The 21,510-nt window shown below is 45.3% G+C and overlaps 1 protein-coding gene across 4 annotated transcripts in view; it reads left to right on the plus strand.

Annotated features, from left to right (window-relative positions):
• The window catches only part of DGKH (diacylglycerol kinase eta), a 374,433-nt gene that overhangs the window by 266,829 nt on the left and 86,094 nt on the right, over positions 1 to 21,510 (plus strand). For all 4 annotated transcript variants that reach the window (XM_069758220.1, XM_069758222.1, XM_069758219.1 and 1 more), the window contains 2 exons: positions 8,095 to 8,220; positions 21,200 to 21,302. In XM_069758220.1, the coding sequence (XP_069614321.1) occupies positions 8,095 to 8,220; positions 21,200 to 21,302 (229 nt within the window). The remainder of the gene's footprint in view (positions 1 to 8,094; positions 8,221 to 21,199; positions 21,303 to 21,510) is intronic.

Raw genomic sequence — 21,510 nt, forward strand, 5'->3', positions numbered from 1 at the left:
GGAAAAGCAGATGACCCCAGTAACAGCAAACATCGCATGTGACCATTGGATATCAGGCCTCTTTCACATGATCTTAGCTTTGCTGTGTAATACGCTGTTTTTCACACATGTGTATTTCACGATGAAATGTAGCCATTGAAACCGATGTGTTTATTCTCATATGTGTTATTTTCACGCATACGCAAATGCGTGTAAAAAAATAAATACAGCATGTTCTATTTTGTAGCATATTACACGATTAGCCCATTAAAACAAATCACTGGGCTGCGTGAAATACGACGGTAAATACGCAGTGACAACGCAGCATTTTTAACGCGCGCAATACGCATATGATCGTGTGAAAGAGGCCTAAAGGTAACAATCACTAGTGCGGTCTGCAGAGCGGCTGTGGAGCTAGTTTCTGCCTATCTATGGTCACTGTATAGGGGTAATATTGGTCTTTGCGTGGTGTTTTATTTAGTCACAGTATGGCAGTATTATTTCATTACTACGCTGGTGTAACTCTCATCAGAGTGGGGGCAAGTAGGAAATTTTGGGTGAGTTCCCACATTTTTTCCCAGAACTTGACCCCTGGTAGTACCTGATCTGTAATCCAATGTGAGCATGTGATGTATGGTGCTGAAGGGGTTCCCTGGGATTTCCCCAGGCTGCAGAACGCTGGTGGGGCGACGTCACCCCGCCAGCGGGAAAGCTCAGGGAATCCTTACACTACCACAACAGAGGGATGCCGGAGAGCAGTGCTCCCCTGCACATAGTCCTCCCGCTTCGCTGCAGCCGCACGGGTACTCACGGCCTCCCTTGCTGTCGGCTACCTGTGGGTCTTGTACTGCAGGGCTTGTCTGTGGTTCCCTGGGATTTCCCCAGGCTGCAGAACGCTGGTGGGGCGACGTCACCCCGCCAGCGGGAAAGCTCAGGGAATCCTTACACTGCCACAACAGAGGGATGCCGGAGAGCAGTGCTCCCCTGCACATAGTCCTCCCGCTTCGCTGCAGCCGCACGGGTACTCACGGCCTCCCTTGCTGTCGGCTACCTGTGGGTCTTGTACTGCAGGGCTTGTCTGTGGTTCCCTGGGATTTCCCCAGGCTGCAGAACGCCGGTGGGGCGACGTCACCCTGCCAGCGTGAAAGCTCTGGGAATCCTTACACTGCCACAACAGAGTGATGCCAGTAAGCAGTGCTCCCCTGCACATCATCCTCCCGCTTTGCTGCACCGGCACGGGTACTCACGGCCTCCCTCGCTGTCGGCTACCTGTGGGTCTTGCACTGCAGGGCCTGTCTGTGGTTCCCTGGCGTTTCCCCAGCATAGGACACTGGAGGGGCGACGTTACCCCGCCAGCAGGAGGCACCAAGGAACCCCTGCAGTACCACATTCAGAGTTTATTTCCGGCTCAGACAAAACAGGAGTCATATTTAAGCAGTGTGAACTTAGCCTAAGTCAGCAGATACACTTTGATATGCCACTATGACATATCAAAAGTTACCTGAAAGTTAAATACAGGGCAGGAAAAGCAACAAGTGGGATAGCGGCGGAACAGAGGAACGCCGCATGATGGAGCCGATCACATGCTCATCAGCTCCCAAAGCACTGCATGATGCCATTGCAAACCACATGTGGAAAAACCAGGTTGGGCAATTGCTTGAAAACCCACTTAGCTCCTCTTACATTTGCATGTCGTTTTATCAACATAATGTATCAACTTTTGAGTGATTTTGATCCCACCCTCTGTTTGACCCTGTGTGTGACCTTTTCTTTGGATGCTCATTTTCACTTCATATATGCTAGCCACCTTAGGGAGAGACCCAAGTTGGGCTAAATGTAGCGGGACGAAAGAGACCGAAAAGCCCTCTACTTAAAGGAAATACATAGTTGATGCTTTCCTGAAACGGAAAGTACTTGCAAGCAGCATAATACAAAGAATAGCAGGTTTACCCAGAATCCTTTGGAGGAGGCGGAGCTATGCAAATCATCTCTTTCCACCCCAGTCTAATCCACAGCGCTTGGAACCGCCAAGCGTGCAGTGCTGCGGATTAGTTTCTAAATTTACACAGCCAACCAATTCCTACCTGTGGACACGTGTTTCGGGCTTTAGGCCCTCATCAGCACAGGGCTGGAATTGGTTGGCTGTATGGAGTGGGGCTCGCTACATTTAGCCCAACTTGGGTCTCTCCCTAAGGTGGCTAGCATATATGTATCGCTTGCTCACCGAGCCCCACTCCATACAGCCAACCAATTCCAGCCCTGTGCTGATGAGGGCCTAAAGCCCGAAACACGTGTCCACAGGTAGGAATTGGTTGGCTGTGTAAATTTAGAAACTAATCCGCAGCATTGCACGCTTGGCGGTTCCAAGCGCTGTGGATTAGACTGGGGTGGAAAGAGATGATTTGCATAGCTCCGCCTCCTGCAAAGGATTCTGGGTAAACCTGCTATTCTTTGTATTATGCTGCTTGCAAGTACTTTCCGTTTCAGGAAAGCATCCTCTATGCATTTTCACTTCAGTCATAAGAGCAGGCAGAGAAACACATCCTCGTACAAGTGTGTTCACTAAATAAATGTGAAGGTCGGTATTGATTTCCTATGTATGGCATATTTCTATGCAGGAAGGTCTGATCTACTGTGTGCAATTGTCCTATCTTTATCTGTGCATGAGTGTGTATAGATCTGCTGATCAATGTATGCAGATATGGATGGCAGCAAGAGAATGGATGTAGAGAGCTGTGTGGTAGGAAATTAAATCCCACTTTAAGCACATAAGTGCACAATAGGAAAATGTGCCAAGTAGCTGCAAACCAGTCCTTAAAGGGAACCTATCACCCCGTTTTTTCAGATTGAGATAAAAATACTGTTAAATAGGGCCTGCGCTGTGCGTTACAATAGTGTATGTAGTGTACCCTGATTCCCCACCTACGCTGCGAAATGCATTACCAAAGTCGCCGTTTTCGGGCAACAAAGAAGAAACTTTGCGGCACTCACCGGTCTTCAACACAGGTTTCTTTATTACATAACTTCACGGCACGGGGATGTATACAACAAGAGCAGCTGGCGACAGTTCGCCAGCTGCTCTTGTTGTATACATCCCCGTGCCGTGAAGTTATGTAATAAAGAAACCTGTGTTGAAGACCGGTGAGTGCCGCCAAGTTTCTTCTTTGTTGCCTGCATCGCTGATGTTCGTTCCGGCTGAGCACCTCTGGTCTGCCGGCTGGCTGCAAGCTGTGAGTTCTCAACGTCTTGGTTGGAGTAGCGGTAGTGCGGTCAGCTGTTTTCTTTTCCGCAAGTAAAGTCGCCGTTTTCGCCTGTCAATCAGGCTGGTCAGGTCAGGTGGGCGTGGTGACATCGCTGTTTTCTTCCCCAGCTTTCTGTTGGTGGCGTAGTGGTGTGCGCATGTCCAAGTGCCGAATCCATTGCGCGCACGTGAAGAAACAGCGCGCGATCTGCGCTATTACCCTGTCATCGGTGGGGGCGGCCATCTTCCTGGGGCTGCGCGTGCGCAGATGGATTGCTCTGCTGCACGGGGCTTCAGGAAAATGGCCACGGGATGCCGCGCGTGCGCAGAAGAGATTGCGGCGGCCATTTTCCCAAAGCCGAGATGCAAATGTAAGAGGAGCTAAGTGGGTTTTCAAGCAATTGCCCAACCTGTTTTTTCCACATATGGTTTGCAATGGCATCATGCAGTGCTTTGAGAGCTGATGAGCATGTGATCGGCTCCATCATGCGGCGTTCCTCTGTTCCGCCGCTATCCCACCTGTTGCTTTTCTTGCCCTGTATTTAACTTTCAGGCAACTTTTGATATGTCATAGTGGCATATCAAAGTGTATCTGCTGACTTAGGCTAAGTTCACACTGCTTAAATATGACTCCTGTTTTGTCTGAGCCGGAAATAAACTCTGAATGTGGTACTGCAGGGGTTCCTTGGTGTCTCCTGCTGGCGGGGTGACGTCGCCCCTCCAGTGTCCTATGCTGGGGAAACGCCAGGGAACCACAGACAGGCCCTGCAGTGCAAGACCCACAGGTAGCCGACAGCAAGGGAGGCCGTGAGTACCCGTGCCGGTGCAGCGAAGCGGGAGGATGATGTGCAGGGGAGCACTGCTCTCCGGCATCACTCTGTTGTGGCAGTGTAAGGATTCCCAGAGCTTTCCCGCTGGCAGGGTGACGTCACCCCACCAGCGTTCTGCAGCCTGGGGAAACGCCAGGGAACCACAGACAAGCCCTGCAGTACAAGACCCACAGGTAGCCGACAGCAAGGGAGGCCGTGAGTACCCGTGCGGCTGCAGCGAAGCGGGAGGACTATGTGCAGGGGAGCACTGCTCTCCGGCATCCCTCTGTTGTGGCAGTGTAAGGATTCCCTGAGCTTTCCCGCTGGCAGGGTGACGTCGCCCCACCAGCGTTCTGCAGCCTGGGGAAATCCCAGGGAACCCCTTCAGCACCATACATCACATGCTCACATTGGATTACAGATCAGGTACTACCAGGGGTCAAGTTCTGGGAAAAAATGTGGGAACTCACCCAAAATTTCCTACTTGCCCCCACTCTGATGAGAGTTACACCAGCGTAGTAATGAAATAATACTGCCATACTGTGACTAAATAAAACACCACGCAAAGACCAATATTACCCCTATACACCGCCTATAGCTAGGCAGAAACTAGCTCCACAGCCGCTCTGCAGACCGCACTAGTGATTGTTACCTTTAGGCCTCTTTCACACGATCATATGCGTATTGCGCGCATTAAAAATGCTGCGTTGTCACTGCGTATTTACCGTCGTATTTCACGCAGCCCAGTGATTTGTTTTAATGGGCTAATCGTGTAATATGCTACAAAATAGAACATGCTGTATTTATTTTTTTACACGCATTTGCGTATGCGTGAAAATAACACATATGAGAATAAACACATCGGTTTCAATGGCTACATTTCATCGTGAAATACACATGTGTGAAAAACTGCGTATTACACAGCAAAGCTAAGATCATGTGAAAGAGGCCTGATATCCAATGGTCACATGCGATGTTTGCTGTTACTGGGGTCATCTGCTTTTCCTATTTCTAGCCCAGACCGCCACAATGAATTTTCCCAGCCGCTACTTGTCTCTGTAGGATTTTGCATTCAGACAGCTATGGGTTAGCCACCTCCCCCAGAAAAAGATCATAAATATCTCGGAAACTAAAGGAGATCTAACATTAATTTTTGCTGATCAATTCGGATCTAACGAATATCTATTAGAATCCATTCAAAAAACGGCAAATTTCAAAGTAGGGGGGCTAACCCGTAGCTAACCCCCCCCACCTGACACCCCCAATATCTCGGGAATGAAAGGAGATCTAACGTTAATTTTTGCTGATCAAACCGGATCTAACGAATATCTATTAGAATCCATCCAAAAAACGGCAAATTTCAAAGTAGGGGGGGCTAACCCGTAGCTAACCCCCCCACCTGACACCCCCAATATCTCGGGAATGAAAGGAGATCTAATGTTAATTTTTGCTGATCAAACCGGATCTAACGAATATCTGTTAGAATCCATAAAAAAAAACGGCAAATTTCAAAGTAGGGGGGGCTAACTCGTAGCTAACCCCCCCACCTGACACCCCCAATATCTCGGGAATGAAAGGAGATCTAATGTTAATTTTTGCTGATCAAACCGGATCTAACGAATATCTGTTAGAATCCATAAAAAAAAACGGCAAATTTCAAAGTAGGGGGGGCTAACTCGTAGCTAACCCCCCCACCTGACACCCCCAATATCTCGGGAATGAAAGGAGATCTAACGTTAATTTTTGCTGATCAAACCAGATCTAATGATTATCTATTAGAATCCATCCAAAAAACGGCAAATTTCAAAGTAGGGGGGGCTAACCCGTAGCTAACCCCCCACCTTACACCCCCAATATCTCGGGAATGAAAGGAGATGTAACGTTAATTTTTGCTGATCAAACCAGATCTAACGAATATCTATTAGAATCCATCCAAAAAACGGCAAATTTCAAAGTCGGGGGGCTAACCCGTAGCTAACCCCCCCACCTGACACCCCCAATATCTCGGGAATGAAAGGAGATCTAACGTTAATTTTTGCTGATCAAACCAGATCTAATGATTATCTATTAGAATCCATCCAAAAAACGGCAAATTTCAAAGTAGGGGGGCTAACCCGTAGCTAACCCCCCACCTGACACCCCCAATATCTCGGGAATGAAAGGAGATCTAACGTTAATTTTTGCTGATCAAACCGGATCTAACGAATATCTATTAGAATCCATCCAAAAAACGGCAAATTTCAAAGTCGGGGGGCTAACCCGTAGCTAACCCCCCCACCTGACACCCCCAATATCTCGGGAATGAAAGGAGATCTAACGTTAATTTTTGCTGATCAAACCAGATCTAATGATTATCTATTAGAATCCATCCAAAAAACGGCAAATTTCAAAGTAGGGGGGGCTAACCCGTAGCTAACCCCCCACCTTACACCCCCAATATCTCGGGAATGAAAGGAGATGTAACGTTAATTTTTGCTGATCAAACCAGATCTAACGAATATCTATTAGAATCCATCCAAAAAACGGCAAATTTCAAAGTCGGGGGGCTAACCCGTAGCTAACCCCCCCACCTGACACCCCCAATATCTCGGGAATGAAAGGAGATCTAACGTTAATTTTTGCTGATCAAACCAGATCTAATGATTATCTATTAGAATCCATCCAAAAAACGGCAAATTTCAAAGTAGGGGGGCTAACCCGTAGCTAACCCCCCACCTGACACCCCCAATATCTCGGGAATGAAAGGAGATCTAACGTTAATTTTTGCTGATCAAACCGGATCTAACGAATATCTATTAGAATCCATCCAAAAAACGGCAAATTTCAAAGTCGGGGGGCTAACCCGTAGCTAACCCCCCCACCTGACACCCCCAATATCTCGGGAATGAAAGGAGATCTAACGTTAATTTTTGCTGATCAAACCAGATCTAATGATTATCTATTAGAATCCATCCAAAAAACGGCAAATTTCAAAGTAGGGGGGGCTAACCCGTAGCTAACCCCCCACCTTACACCCCCAATATCTCGGGAATGAAAGGAGATGTAACGTTAATTTTTGCTGATCAAACCAGATCTAACGAATATCTATTAGAATCCATCCAAAAAACGGCAAATTTCAAAGTCGGGGGGCTAACCCGTAGCTAACCCCCCCACCTGACACCCCCAATATCTCGGGAATGAAAGGAGATCTAACGTTAATTTTTGCTGATCAAACCAGATCTAATGATTATCTATTAGAATCCATCCAAAAAACGGCAAATTTCAAAGTAGGGGGGCTAACCCGTAGCTAACCCCCCACCTGACACCCCCAATATCTCGGGAATGAAAGGAGATCTAACGTTAATTTTTGCTGATCAAACCGGATCTAACGAATATCTATTAGAATCCATCCAAAAAACGGCAAATTTCAAAGTCGGGGGGCTAACCCGTAGCTAACCCCCCCACCTGACACCCCCAATATCTCGGGAATGAAAGGAGATCTAACGTTAATTTTTGCTGATCAAACCGGATCTAACGAATATCTATTAGAATCCATCCAAAAAACGGCAAATTTCAAAGTAGGGGGGGCTAACCCGTAGCTAACCCCCCCACCTGACACCCCCAATATCTCGGGAATGAAAGGAGATCTAACGTTAATTTTTGCTGATCAAACCGGATCTAACGAATATCTGTTAGAATCCATAAAAAAAAAACGGCAAATTTCAAAGTAGGGGCGGTTAGCTACGGGTTAGCCCCCCCTGAAATAGATCGTAAATATCTAATTTTGTAGTGGAGATCTAACGTTAGTTTTGGTTGATCAAACCAGATCTAACAAAGATCTAACGAATAGAATCATTTTCTACCCAAATTCTCAATAAGGGGGGGCTAACCCGGGGGTGGTAGATGTTTGAGATACTTTTTGACTTAGTGGCCATATTATTCTCCACTGGGAGCTTTGGGCTTTCTTTGCCTAATAAATATCCAAGTAATGATCCTCACATAAAGTCACTGAAGGCGACAGTCGGCATTTACCGCTATAATAAATTGCAACATCTAAGCTTTGTTTCTACCGTTTTTTCTTTTCAGATAGCAATGCCTCATCAATGGCTAGAAGGAAACTTGCCAGTCAGTGCCAAATGTGCTGTATGTGACAAAACATGCGGCAGTGTGTTACGCCTGCAAGACTGGCGGTGCCTTTGGTGTAAAGCAATGGTGAGAATATCCAGAGTTTTCCTCCTCTAGGCTTTAGGTTCAATTTTATTTTTCTCTTAATGTCTAAAGCATAAAATTCTAAATTTTTCCTTTGTACGTGGTTGTATTTTTTAACATGTGTTGCTGATTATTTGCCTCTCATAAGATTAGTGCTGTAGTTTTGACTTCGGTCAAAAACGACCGATTTTGAACTTTAATGTTTTTTAAAATATTCAAGATGCGGTTCTGAAACTTGTGGTTGATTGACTTTTCCTCATTTGAGGAATTCTTACCATGCGTATTGTTATATATATTTTTTTATGTTTACTTTTTGCGCCACAATTTTTTTATACACTTGTACTCTTCGGTCAAAAATGACCGATAGCCTTATATAGTGATCTCCAGCCATTTTATGAGTAAAATAAAGGAGCTATAATCTCATTTTGGACTATATATTACATCTACTACTATTTATCAATTTATTTAGGTCCTTTTGGTCCATTCAGATTTACACATACATACATTTTCTCATTACTATACTGCTGATGGATTACCTTCCAGTATAGTTATGCGCCAAATATTTTTACCCTGCTGTTCCTGTAAAATAGTTCAATTCAGTTTGACCCAGGGATTCAAAGGACAAAATGTCACATGCGACAATTTTTTTTACATCATATCAATTAGGGCAGATGTTGATGAAAAGAAAAATGACCATGTTGGGTACTACTATAAAAAATAAGCCAGAACTGCCGCAAGGTATTCTCAGTAAGAGAGACATTTATAGTTCTATGTTTTATTTTACTAAGGATACCATAGTAGTTTCTTACGTTCCAAAGAAACACAAGCAGGTAATTCTGATGAGCACAATGCATCATGATAGTGAAATCAGTAATAGAGATCACAGAAAACCGGACATCATTTTAGAATATAATGCTACAAAAGGGGCTGTTGATACTCTAGATCAACTGGTAGGCACTTACACCTGTAAGCGCAAAACAAATCGGTGGCCAATGGTGATTTTTTTACAATATGCTTGATGTGTCAGCATACAATGCATTCGTGCTATGGAAGGAAATAGACCCAAATTGGAACAAAAGTAAACTATATAAGAGAAGACTTTTATAGAGGAGTTGGGAAAATCACTGGTTAGCCCATATATTGAAGAACGAAAGGTAACACCCAGAGCTGATGGAGCGGTAGCCATTGTCCACAGGATCCAACAGCAAGATAAACAAAGTGAACCAACAGCTTACACCAGTACTGCTACAGTACCCACGGACACCACCAGCAACGCAACCAGCCTAAAACGGAAACGATGCGACATCTGTCCAACATCAAGCAATCACAAATCAAATGTGATATGTTACAGATGTGAAAAATATTTATGCAAAAGACATGTCTGCCTGTGACAATTGCAAACAGTAAATTTTGCACTGTGTGACTTATTTATCATTTTACATAAAAAAAAAAAAAAAAACTGAACTGTTAAATTTTTTTTTTTGGGGGGGAAATAATATAATTACATTTAGTTTATTGTTATTAGTTATAGTTTACAGTTGGATGAATAATTATTTTTCTATGTGCAAATATGCAATATGCATAAATATTCCAATAAAGCCATGGTAAATGTTTTGACACAAAAAAAAAAAAAAAAAAGTAAGTTTTTCTTTCCATTTTTCATTTGTTTATAAACAACCAGGTTCACATACAATATAATACTGCAAAAATTATTCAATTAAAACATTTAAATTACATAAAAATCAAGAGTTTATTAGGTCCGGTCAAAAATGACTGGAAGATAACCAGTGTATAGTGGTAACCAGGAGAATAGCAGGGTTAAATGTAGCACTTGTTAAAGACTACAGACACCTTTGACTGGGGAAAACGATCTGGATATACTATGAGTGACAAAAAAATTAACCCCTTCCCGACCCATGACGCCACGTAGGCGTCATGAAAGTCGGTGCCAATCCGACCCATGACGCCTATGTGGCGCCATGGAAAGATCGCGTCCCTGCAGATCGGGTGAAAGGGTTAACTCCCATTTCACCCGATCTGCAGGGACAGGGGGAGTGGTAGTTTAGCCCAGGGGGGTGGCTTCCCCCCTCCCGTGGCTACGATCGCTCTGATTGGCTGTTGAAAGTGAAACTGCCAATCAGAGCGATTTGTAATATTTCACCTATTATAACTGGTGAAATATTACAATCCAGCCATGGCCGATGCTGCAATATCATCGGCCATGGCTGGAAACACTGATGTGCCCCCACCCCACCGATCGCCCCCCCAGCCCCCCGATCTGTCCGATACACTGCTCCGGCTCCCCTCCGTCCTGTGCTCCGCTCCCCCCGTGCTCTTGTCCGCTCACCCCCGTGCTCCAATCACCCCTCCTGCACTCCGATCCACCCCCCGTGCTCCGTTCCACCCCCCCGTGCTCCGTTCCACCCCTCCCTCGCTCCGATCCACCCCCCCATGCTCCAATCCCCCCCCTGTGCTCCCCCCACACCCCATCATACTTACCGATCCTGCCGGGGTCCGTCCGTCTTCTTCCTGGGCGCCGCCATCTTCCAAAATGGCGGGCGCATACGCAGTGCGCCCGCCGAATCTGCCGGCCGGCAGATTCGTTCCAAAGTGCATTTTGATCACTGAGATAGATTATATCTCAGTGATCAAAATAAAAAAAATAATAAATGACCCCCCCCTTTGTCACCCCCATAGGTAGGGACAATAAAAAAATAAAGAATTTTTTTTTTCCACTAATGTTAGAATAGGGGTAGGGGTAGGGTTAGGGTTAGGGGTAGGGTTAGGGTTTCGGTATGTGCACACGTATTCTGGTCCTCTGCGGATTTTTCCGCTGCGGATTTGATATATCCGCAGTGCTAAACCGCTGCGGATTTATGGCGGATTTACCGCGTTTTTTCTGCGCATTTCACAACTGCGATTTTCTATTTGAGCAGTTGTAAAACCGCTGCGGAATCCGCACAAAGAAGTACAGCGATTTTTGTTTCCCATAGGTTTACATTGAACTGTAAACTTATGGGAAACTGCTGCGGATCTGCAGCGTTTTCCGCAGCGTGTGCACATACCTTTAGAATTAGGCTATGTGCACACGGTGTGGATTTGGCTGCGGATCCGCAGCGGATTGGCCGCTGCGGATTCGCAGCAGTGTTCCATCAGGTTTATAGTACCATGTAAACCTATGGAAAACCAAATCCGCTGTGCCCATGGTGCGGAAAATACCGCGCGGAAACGCTGCGTTGTATTTTCCGCAGCATGTCAATTCTTTGTGCGGATTCCGCAGCGTTTTACACCTGTTCCTCAATAGGAATCCGCAGGTGAAATCCGCACAAAAAAACACTGGAAATCCGCGGAAAATCCGCAGGTAAAACGCAGTGCCTTTTACCCACGGATTTTTCAAAAATGATGCTGAAAAATCTCACACGAATCCGCAACGTGGGCACATAGCCTTAGGGTTAGGGTTGGAATTGGGGTTGTGGTAAGGGTTGTGATTAGGGTTATGGCTACAGTTGGGATTAGAGTTAGGGGTGTGTTGGGGTTAGTGTTGGAGGTAGAATTGAGGGGTTTCCACTGTTTAGGCACATCAGAGGTCTCCAAACGCAACATGGCTCCACCATTGATTCCAGCCAATCTCGTATTCAAAAAGTCAAATGGTGCTCCCTCACTTCCGAGCCCCGACGTGTGCCCAAACAGTGGTTTACCCCCACATATGGGGTACCAGCATACTCAGGATAAACTGCGCAACAATTACTGGGGTCCAATTTCTCCTGCTACCCTTGTGAAAATAAAAAAATGCTTGCTAAAACATCATTTTTGAGGAAAGAAAAATGATTTTTTATTTTCACGGCTCTGCGTTGTAAACGTCTGTGAAGCACTTGGGGGATCAAAGTGCTCACCACATATCTAGATAAGTTCCTTGGGGGGTCTAGTTTCTAAAATGGGGTCACTTGTGGGGGGTTTCTACTGTTTAGGCACACCAGGGGCTCTGCAAACGCAACGTGACGCCCGCAGACCATTCCATCAAAGTCTGCATTTCAAAAGTCACTACTTCCCTTCTGAGCCCCGACGTGTGCCCAAACAGTGGTTTACCCCCACACATGGGGTATCAGCGTACTCAGGAGAAACTGGACAACAACTTTTGGTGTCCAATTTCTCCTGTAACCCTTGGGAAAATAAAAAATTGCAGGCTAAAAGATCATTTTTGAGAAAATAATTTTTTATTTTTTATTTTCATGGCTCTGCGTTATAAACTTCTGTGAAGCACTTGGGGGTTTAAAGTCCTCACCACACATCTAGATTAGTTCCTTTGGGGGTCTAGTTTCCAAAATGGGGTAATTTCTGGGGGATCTCCAATGTTTAGGCACACAGGGGCTCTCCAAACGTGACATGGTGTCCGCTAATGATTGGAGCTAATTTTCCATTTAAAAAGCCAAATGGCGTGCCTTCCCTTCCGAGCCCTGCCGTGCGCCCAAACAGTGGTTTGCCCCCAAATATGGGGTATCAGCGTACTCAGGACAAACTGGACAACAACATTTGGGGTCCAATTTCTCCTATTACCCTTGGCAAAATAGGAAATTTCAGGCTAAAAAATCATTTTTGAGGAAAGAAAAATTATTTTTTATTTTCATGGCTCTGCGTTATAAACTTCTGTGAAGCACCTGGGGGTTTAAAGTGCTCAATATGCATCTAGATAAGTTCCTTGGGGGGTCTAGTTTCCAAAATGGGGTCACTTGTGGGGGAGCTTTAATGTTTAGGCACACAGGGGCTCTCCAAACATGACATGGTGTCCGCTAATGATTGGAGCTATGTTGTGAGTTCTGTTTTTGGGCTCCCTCTGGTGGTTACTGATGGTACTGGGTGACTTGTCTTTCCTGGGTTTCTGGGTTCCACCTGTTCCATCAGCATATGGGAGTTTCCTATTTAACCTGGCTTTGCTGGCATTTCCTCGCCGGTTATCAATGTATCCAGTGTGTCTTGTTACCTCTGCTCCCTGATCCTAGAACCTTCTGGACAAGCTAAGTTTGGATTTTCCTGTTTTGTGTTTTGCTTAATTTGGTTTTTAGTCCAGCCTGCAGATATGTGATTCTCTGCTGCTGGTTGCTCTAGTGGGCTGAAATTGCTTTTCATGTACCATGAGTTGGCACATGAGTTCAAGTAATTTCAGGATGGTTTTTTGAAGGGTTTTTCGCTGACCGCGCAGTTCACTTTTGTATCCTCTGCTATCTAGCTTTAGCGGGCCTCATTTTGCGGAAACTGTTTTCATACTACGTATGTGATTTCCTCTCATTTCACCGTCATTATATGTGGGGGGCTGCTATTTGCTGTGGGGTATTTCTCTGGAGGCAAGAGAGGTCTGTGTTTCTTCTGATAGGGGAAGTTAGATCTTCGGCTGGAGCGAGACGTCTAGGATCATCGTAGGCACGTTCCCCGGCTACTTTTATTTGTGTGTTAGGTTCAGGGTCGCGGTCAGCTCAGGTTCCATCGCCCTAGAGCTTGTTTGTATCTGTGCTTGTCCTTTTTGTGATCCCCTGCCATTGGGATCATGACAGAGCTAATTTTCCATTTAAAAAGCAAAATGGCGTTCCTTCCCTTCCGAGCCCTGCCGTGTGCCCAAACAGTGGTTTACCCCCACATATGAGGTATCGGCGTACTCGGGAGAAATTGCCCAACAAATTTTATGATCCATTTCATCCTATTGCCCATGTGAAAATGAAAAAATTGAGGCGAAAAGAATTTTTTTGTGAAAAAAAAAGTACTTTTTCATTTTTACAGATCAATTTGTGAAGCACCTGAGGGTTTAAAGTGCTCACTAGGCATCTAGATAAGTTCCTTGGGGGGTCTAGTTTCCAAAATGGGGTCACTTGTGGGGGAGCGCCAATGTTTAGGCACACAGGGGCTCTCCAAACGCGACATGGTGTCCGCTAACGATGGAGATAATTTTTCATTCAAAAAGTCAAATGGCGCTCCTTCCCTTCCGAGCCTTACCATGTGCCCAAACAGTGGTTTACCCCCACATGTGAGGTATTGGTGTACTCAGGAGAAATTGCCCAACAAATTTTAATATCCATTTTATCCTGTTGCCTATGTGAAAATGAAAAAATTGAGGCTAAAAGAATTTTTTTGTGAAAAAAAAGTACTTTTTCATTTTTACGGCTCAATTTGTGAAGCACCTGGGGGTTCAAAGTGCTCACTATGCATCTAGATAAGTTCCTTGGGGCGTCTAGTTTCCAAAATGGGGTCACTTATGGGGGAGCTCCAATTTTGCCCCCACATATGAGGTATCAGCGTACTCGGGACAAATTGGACAACAACTTTCGTGGTTCAGTTTCTCCTTTTACCATTGGGAAAATAAAAAAATTGCCTTGTGCAGGCGTGTACTACGGAGGACAGAGAATGAACTTCAATCCAATATTGCAGCCAGCATGCAGCCAGCGGGTAAGGAAAGGGTGAATCAAAAACCCCAAAACCCCGCCTCCATGGCTGAAGATTGTTCCCTCCAAATTCAGGTGACAGTGTCCCTTTAACAACAGAATTCACAACAGTACCGCCCCCTTGAGGAGGGGTCACCGAACCCTCACCAGAGCCCCCAGGCCGACCAGGACGAGCCAAATGAAAGGCACGAACCAGATCGGCAGCATGAACATCAGTGGCAAAGACCCAGGAATTATCTTCTTGACCATAACCCTTCCACTTGACCAGGTACTGGAGTTTCCGTCTCGAAATACGAGAATCCAAAATCTTCTCCACAACATGCTCCAACTCCCCCTCAACCAACACCGGGGCAGGAGGATCAACGGATGGAACCACAGGCGCCACGTATCTCCGCAACAACGACCTATGGAATACATTATGGATGGCAAAAGAAGCTGGAACGGTCAAACGAAATGACACAGGATTGAGAACCTCAGAAATCTTATACGGACCAATGAAACGAGGGTTAAACTTAGGAAAGGAAACCTTCATAGGAACATAACGAGACGACAACCAAACCAAATCCCCAACACGAAGTCCGGGACCCACACAGCGCCGGCGGTTAGCGAAACTTTGAGCCTTCTCCTGGGACAATGTCAAATTGTCCACCACATGAGTCCAAATCTGCTGCAACCTATCCACCACAGTATCTACACCAGGACAGTCCGAAGACTCAACCTGCCCTGAAGAGAAACGAGGATGGAAACCAGAATTGCAGAAAAACAGCGAAACCAAAGTAGCCGAGCTGGCCCGATTATTAAGGGCGAACTCAGCCAAAGGCAAAAAGGACACCCAATCATCCTGATCAGCAGAAACAAAGCATCTCAGATATGTTTCCAAAGTCTGATTAGTACGTTCGGTTTGGCCATTTGTCTGAGGATGGAAAGCCGAGGAAAAAGACAAATCAATGCCCATCCTAGCACAAAAGGATCGCCAAAACCTCGAAACAAACTGGGAACCTCTGTCAGAAACGATGTTCTCCGGGATACCATGTAAACGAACCACATGCTGGAAAAACAACGGCACCAAATCAGAGGAGGAAGGCAATTTAGACAAGGGTACCAAATGGACCATCTTAGAGAAGCGATCACAAACCACCCAAATGACCGACATCTTTTGAGAGACAGGGAGATCCGAAATAAAATCCATAGAAATATGCGTCCAGGGCCTCTTCCGGACCGGCAAGGGCAAAAGCAACCCACTGGCACGAGAACAGCAGGGCTTAGCCCGAGCACAAGTCCCACAGGACTGCACAAAAGAACGCACATCCTGCGACATAGACGGCCACCAAAAGGATCTAGCCACTAAATCTCTGGTACCAAAGATTCCAGGATGACCAGCCAACACCGAACAATGAACCTCAGAGATAACTCTACTAGTCCATTTATCAGGGACAAACAGTTTCTCCGCTGGGCAACGGTCAGGTCTATCAGCCTGAAATTTTTGCAGCACCCGCCGCAAATCAGGGGAGATGGCAGACAAAATTACCCCCTCTTTGAGAATACCCGCCGGCTCAGGAACACCCGGAGAGTCGGGCACAAAACTCCTTGACAGGGCATCAGCCTTCACATTCTTAGAGCCCGGAAGGTACGAAACCACAAAATCAAAACGGGAGAAAAATAGCGACCAACGAGCCTGTCTAGGATTCAACCGTTTGGCAGACTCGAGATAAGTCAAATTCTTGTGATCCGTCAAGACCACCACGCGATGCTTGGCTCCTTCAAGCCAATGATGCCACTCCTCGAATGCCCACTTCATGGCCAACAACTCTCGATTGCCAACATCATAATTGCGCTCAGCAGTCGAAAACTTTCTAGAAAAGAAGGCACATGGTTTAATCACTGAGCCATCAGAACTTCTCTGCGACAAAACAGCTCCTGCTCCAATCTCAGAAGCATCAACCTCGACCTGAAACGGGAGCGAAACATCTGGCTGGCACAACACAGGGGCAGAAGAAAAACGACGCTTCAACTCCTGAAAAGCTTCCACAGCCGCAGAAGACCAATTGACCACATCAGCACCCTTCTTGGTCAAATCAGTTAACGGTTTAGCAACACTAGAAAAATTACTGATGAAGCGACGATAAAAATTAGCAAAGCCCAGGAACTTTTGCAGACTCTTCACAGATGTCGGCTGAGTCCAATCATAAATGGCCTGGACTTTAACAGGGTCCATCTCGATAGTAGAAGGGGAAAAAATGAAACCCAAAATGAAACCTTCTGAACTCCAAAGAGACACTTTGACCCCTTCACAAACAAAGAATTCGCACGAAGGACCTGGAACACCATTCTGACCTGCTTCACGTGAGACTCCCAATCATCCGAGAAGACTAAAATATCATCCAAATATACAATCAGGAATTTATCCAGGTACTCTCGGAAGATGTCATGCATAAAGGACTGAAATACTGATGGAGCATTGGAAAGCCCGAATGGCATAACCAGGTATTCAAAATGGCCCTCGGGCGTATTAAATGCTGTTTTCCATTCATCGCCCTGTTTAATACGCACAAGATTATACGCACCACGAAGATCTATCTTGGTGAACCAACTAGCCCCCTTAATCCGAGCAAATAAATCAGACAGCAGCGGCAAAGGGTACTGAAATTTGACTGTGATCTTATTAAGAAGGCGGTAATCAATATAAGGTCTCAAAGAACCATCCTTCTTGGCCACAAAAAAGAACCCTGCTCCCAATGGTGACGACGACGGGCGAATATAACCCTTCTCCAAGGATTCCTTTATATAACTCCGCATAGTGGCGTGTTCTGGCACAGATAAATTGAACAGTCAGCCCTTAGGAAACTTACTACCAGGAATCAAATTGATAGCACAATCGCAATCCCTATGACGAGGTAGGGCACTGGATTTGGGCTCATCAAATACATCCCGGTAATCCGACAAAAACTCCGGGACTTCAGAAGGGGTGGATGACAAAATAGACAAAAATGGAGCATCACCATGTACCCCCTGACAACCCCAGCTGGACACAGACATAGATTTCCAATCCAATACTGGATTATGGACCTGTAGCCATGGCAACCCCAAAACGACCACATCATGCAGATTATGCAACACCAAAAAGCGAATATCCTCCTGATGTGCAGGAGCCATGCACATGGTCAAATGGGTCCAGTACTGAGGCTTATTCTTGGCCAAAGGCGTAGCATCAATTCCTCTCAATGGAATAGGATACTGCAAGGGCTCCAAGAAAAAACCACAGCGCCTAGCAAACTCCAAGTCCATCAAATTCAGGGCAGCGCCTGAATCCACAAATACCATAACAGAATAGGAAGACAAAGAGCAAATCAGAGTAACGGACAAAAGAAATTTCGACTGTACCGTACCAATGGTGGCAGACCTAGCGAAACGCTTAGTGCGCTTAGGACAATCGGAGATGGCATGAGTGGAATCACCACAGTAAAAACACAGCCCATTCCGACGTCTGTGTTTTTGCCGTTCAGCTCTGGTCAAAGTCCTATCACATTGCATAGGCTCAGGTCTATGCTCAGGTAATACCGCCAAATGGTGAACAGCTTTACGCTCACGCAAGCGTCGATCGATCTGAATGGCCAAAGACATAGACTCATTCAGACCAGCAGGCATGGGAAATCCCACCATGACATCCTTAAGGGCTTCAGTGAGACCCTTTCTGAAAATTGCTGTCAGGGCACATTCATTCCACTGAGTGAGTACAGACCACTTCCTAAACTTCTGACAATATATCTCTACCTCATCCTGACCCTGACACAGAGCCAGCAAGATTTTCTCTGCCTGATCCACTGAATTTGGTTCCTCATAAAGCAATCCAAGCGCCAGAAAAAACGCATCAACATCATGCAATGCCGGATCTCCTGGCGCAAGGGAAAATGCCCAGTCTTGAGGGTCGCCACGTAACAAAGAAATAATGATTTTCACTTGTTGAACAGGGTCACCTGAGGAGCGAGGTTTCAAAGCAAAAAACAATTTACAATTATTTTTGAAATTCAGAAACTTAGATCTATCCCCAAAAAACAAATCAGGAATAGGAATCCTAGGCTCTAACATCGGATTCTGAACCACAAAATCTTGAATGGTGAGATTATCCATACAAGAGGACAGACCTTGAATGTCCATATCTACACCTGTATCCTGAACCACCCAGAGGTAAAAGGGAAAAGAGAGACAAAACACACTGCAAAGAAAAAAAAAATGGTCTCAGAACTTCTCTTATCCCTCTATTGAGATGCATTAATACTTTGGGCCACCTGTACTGTTATGACCTGGTGGTGAGGACAATAATGGACCTGGTGGTTAAGAGCACACGGAATGACCTGATAGTTACTAATAATACAGGACAAGCTCTGAGACGTGGGAACTCTGCTGGCCGCAATCCCTAATCCTATCAAACACACTAGAAATAGCCGTGGAGCGCTCCTGACGCTCCCTAGGCGCCTTGTCACAGCCTAAGGAACTAGCTAGCCCTAAAGATAGAAAAATAAAGCCTACCTTGCCTCAGAGAAATTCCCCAAAGGAACAGGCAGCCCCCCACATATAATGACTGTGAGTAAAGATGAAAATTACAAACACAGAGATGAAATAGATTTAGCAAAGTGAGGCCCGACTTACTGAACAGACAGAGGATAGGAAAGGTAACTTTGCGGTCAGCACAAAAAACTACAAAAAGACCACGCAGAGGGCGCAAAAAGACCCTCCGCACCGACTCACGGTGCGGAGGCGCTCCCTCTGCGTCCCAGAGCTTCTAGCAAGCAAGACAAAAATCAAAATAGCAAGCTGGACAGAAAAAATAGCAAACAGAGAAAAACAAGCAGGAACTTAGCTTCTGCTGGGAAGACAGGTCACAAGAACTATCCAGGAGCGAACTAGACCAATACTGGAACATTGACAGGTGGCATGGAGCAATGATCTAGGTGGAGTTAAATAGAGCAGCCAGCTAACAAATTAACCTCGTCACCTGTGGAAGGAAACTCAGAAGCCGCAGCCCCACTCACAACCACCAGAGGAAGCCCATGGACAGAACCAGCCGAAGTACCATTCATGACCACAGGAGGCAGCTTAACAACAGAATTCACAACAGATTCCCTAGCAACCAGGCAACCCCCACATGTACTTATAATAATAATCTTTATTTTTATATAGCGCTAACATATTCCGCAGCGCTTTACAGTTTGTACACATTATCATTGATGTCCCCGTTGGGGCTCACAATCTAAATTCCCTATCAGTATGTCTTTGGAATGTGGGAGGAAACCGGAGTACCCGGAGGAAACCCACGCAAACACGGAGAGAACATACCATCTCTTTGCAGATGTTGTCCTTGGTGGGGTTTGAACCCAGGACTCCCAGCGCTGCAAGGCTGCTGTGCTAACCACTGCGCCACCGTGCCGCCACTTTTGCTGGCTAACAGATGTAAACCATTCAGCTGCTGCAATAAAAACTAAATTTCCGAGCACTAAAATATACTCAGAGGACACCGGAGCGTGCTCGGGAAATCTCGAGTAACGAGTATATTCGCTCATCACTAATAGCTAAGCTTCCAGTTCCTGTTGTTTGTGCAATTTTCTTTGATATTCCATGATTTTAAAAAGAGTAATACGCGTTTTACTTGTTTTGTATTTGTTTTATTTGTATATTATTTTAACAGTGTTAAAAGGAATCTTTCAGCATGTGTTTGCTATTTAATTTAAGGGCAATATGATGTCTGGACAAAGCCCCGATTCCAGGGATGTGTCATTTACTAGGCTGTGTGCTGTAGTTTCAATACAATCGGTAATTTATGAGCAGGAGATAATTTGCCTTACTAGGTGTCAGGTGCTAGCCAGTCAGAATAATCTGTGTAGCTCCGCCCTCAACACTGATTGGCAGGTTGATATCAATGTACTGTGTTCACAGGAACCTGCCAATCAGTGATGGAGGCAGAGTTATACCCAGCTCAGCATTTGCAACGCTGCTATAACTACAGCAGAAAAAACAGCAGATTTTATCATAACTGCACTAAATAATCCAGTAAGTGACACATTGATGGAATCAGGGTCTTAGCCCCTACATCACGCAGCTCTCAGATAACATAGCAAAAACTGCTGACAGATTCCTTTTAAAGAAACAAATAAAAAGATCTGTCCACCCCCTCCACTGATTAGCACATTTCTATTAATGTATAGTGTACACAGGAGGCTGCAAATCGGGATGGGGTGTGCTGGGTTATACAGAGCTCAGCATTCTGAGCACCGCTAGATCTGCAGCAGAGCACACAGTGATCGTATCCAAATGACAGCATGAAGCCCAACAAATGACACATCACTGGAATCAGGGTCTCAGCCGCTGCATCATTCAGTTCTCAGATTACATAAAATCCTGCTGACAGATTCCCTTTATAAAACAAATACGATTTTACTTTATTTTTAATTAGGACTATTCCGAAAGTTTATTAACTTTGCATTTAGGAAGCAAATCAGCAATGCAAAAATCTAATGCAGCGGTGGACATAAGCTTTGAGTATGTTTTATGTTTTTCAGGTACACACTTCATGTAAGGACCAATACCCTCGAAAGTGTCCCCTTGGCCAATGCAAAGTATCTATAATACCTCCTACAGCACTCAACAGTATAGACTCTGATGGTATGAGAATTTATTTAATCCTCCAATATATGCATTGCTTAGGTATGCATCATCAGGGTCTTTCCAATTATGTTTTTTTAGAACATTGACTATTTATAACTTATTTAATGATGTTGTAATTTAAAATAGTCTTAATCTTATACATGGGTTTACAGTTTGCATTGATTGATAACACTTGGAGAATATCAGACGACTGTGGCCATATTGT

This window comes from Ranitomeya imitator, chromosome 3 (assembly GCF_032444005.1).
Source record: "Ranitomeya imitator isolate aRanImi1 chromosome 3, aRanImi1.pri, whole genome shotgun sequence".
NCBI lineage: Eukaryota > Metazoa > Chordata > Amphibia > Anura > Dendrobatidae > Ranitomeya > Ranitomeya imitator.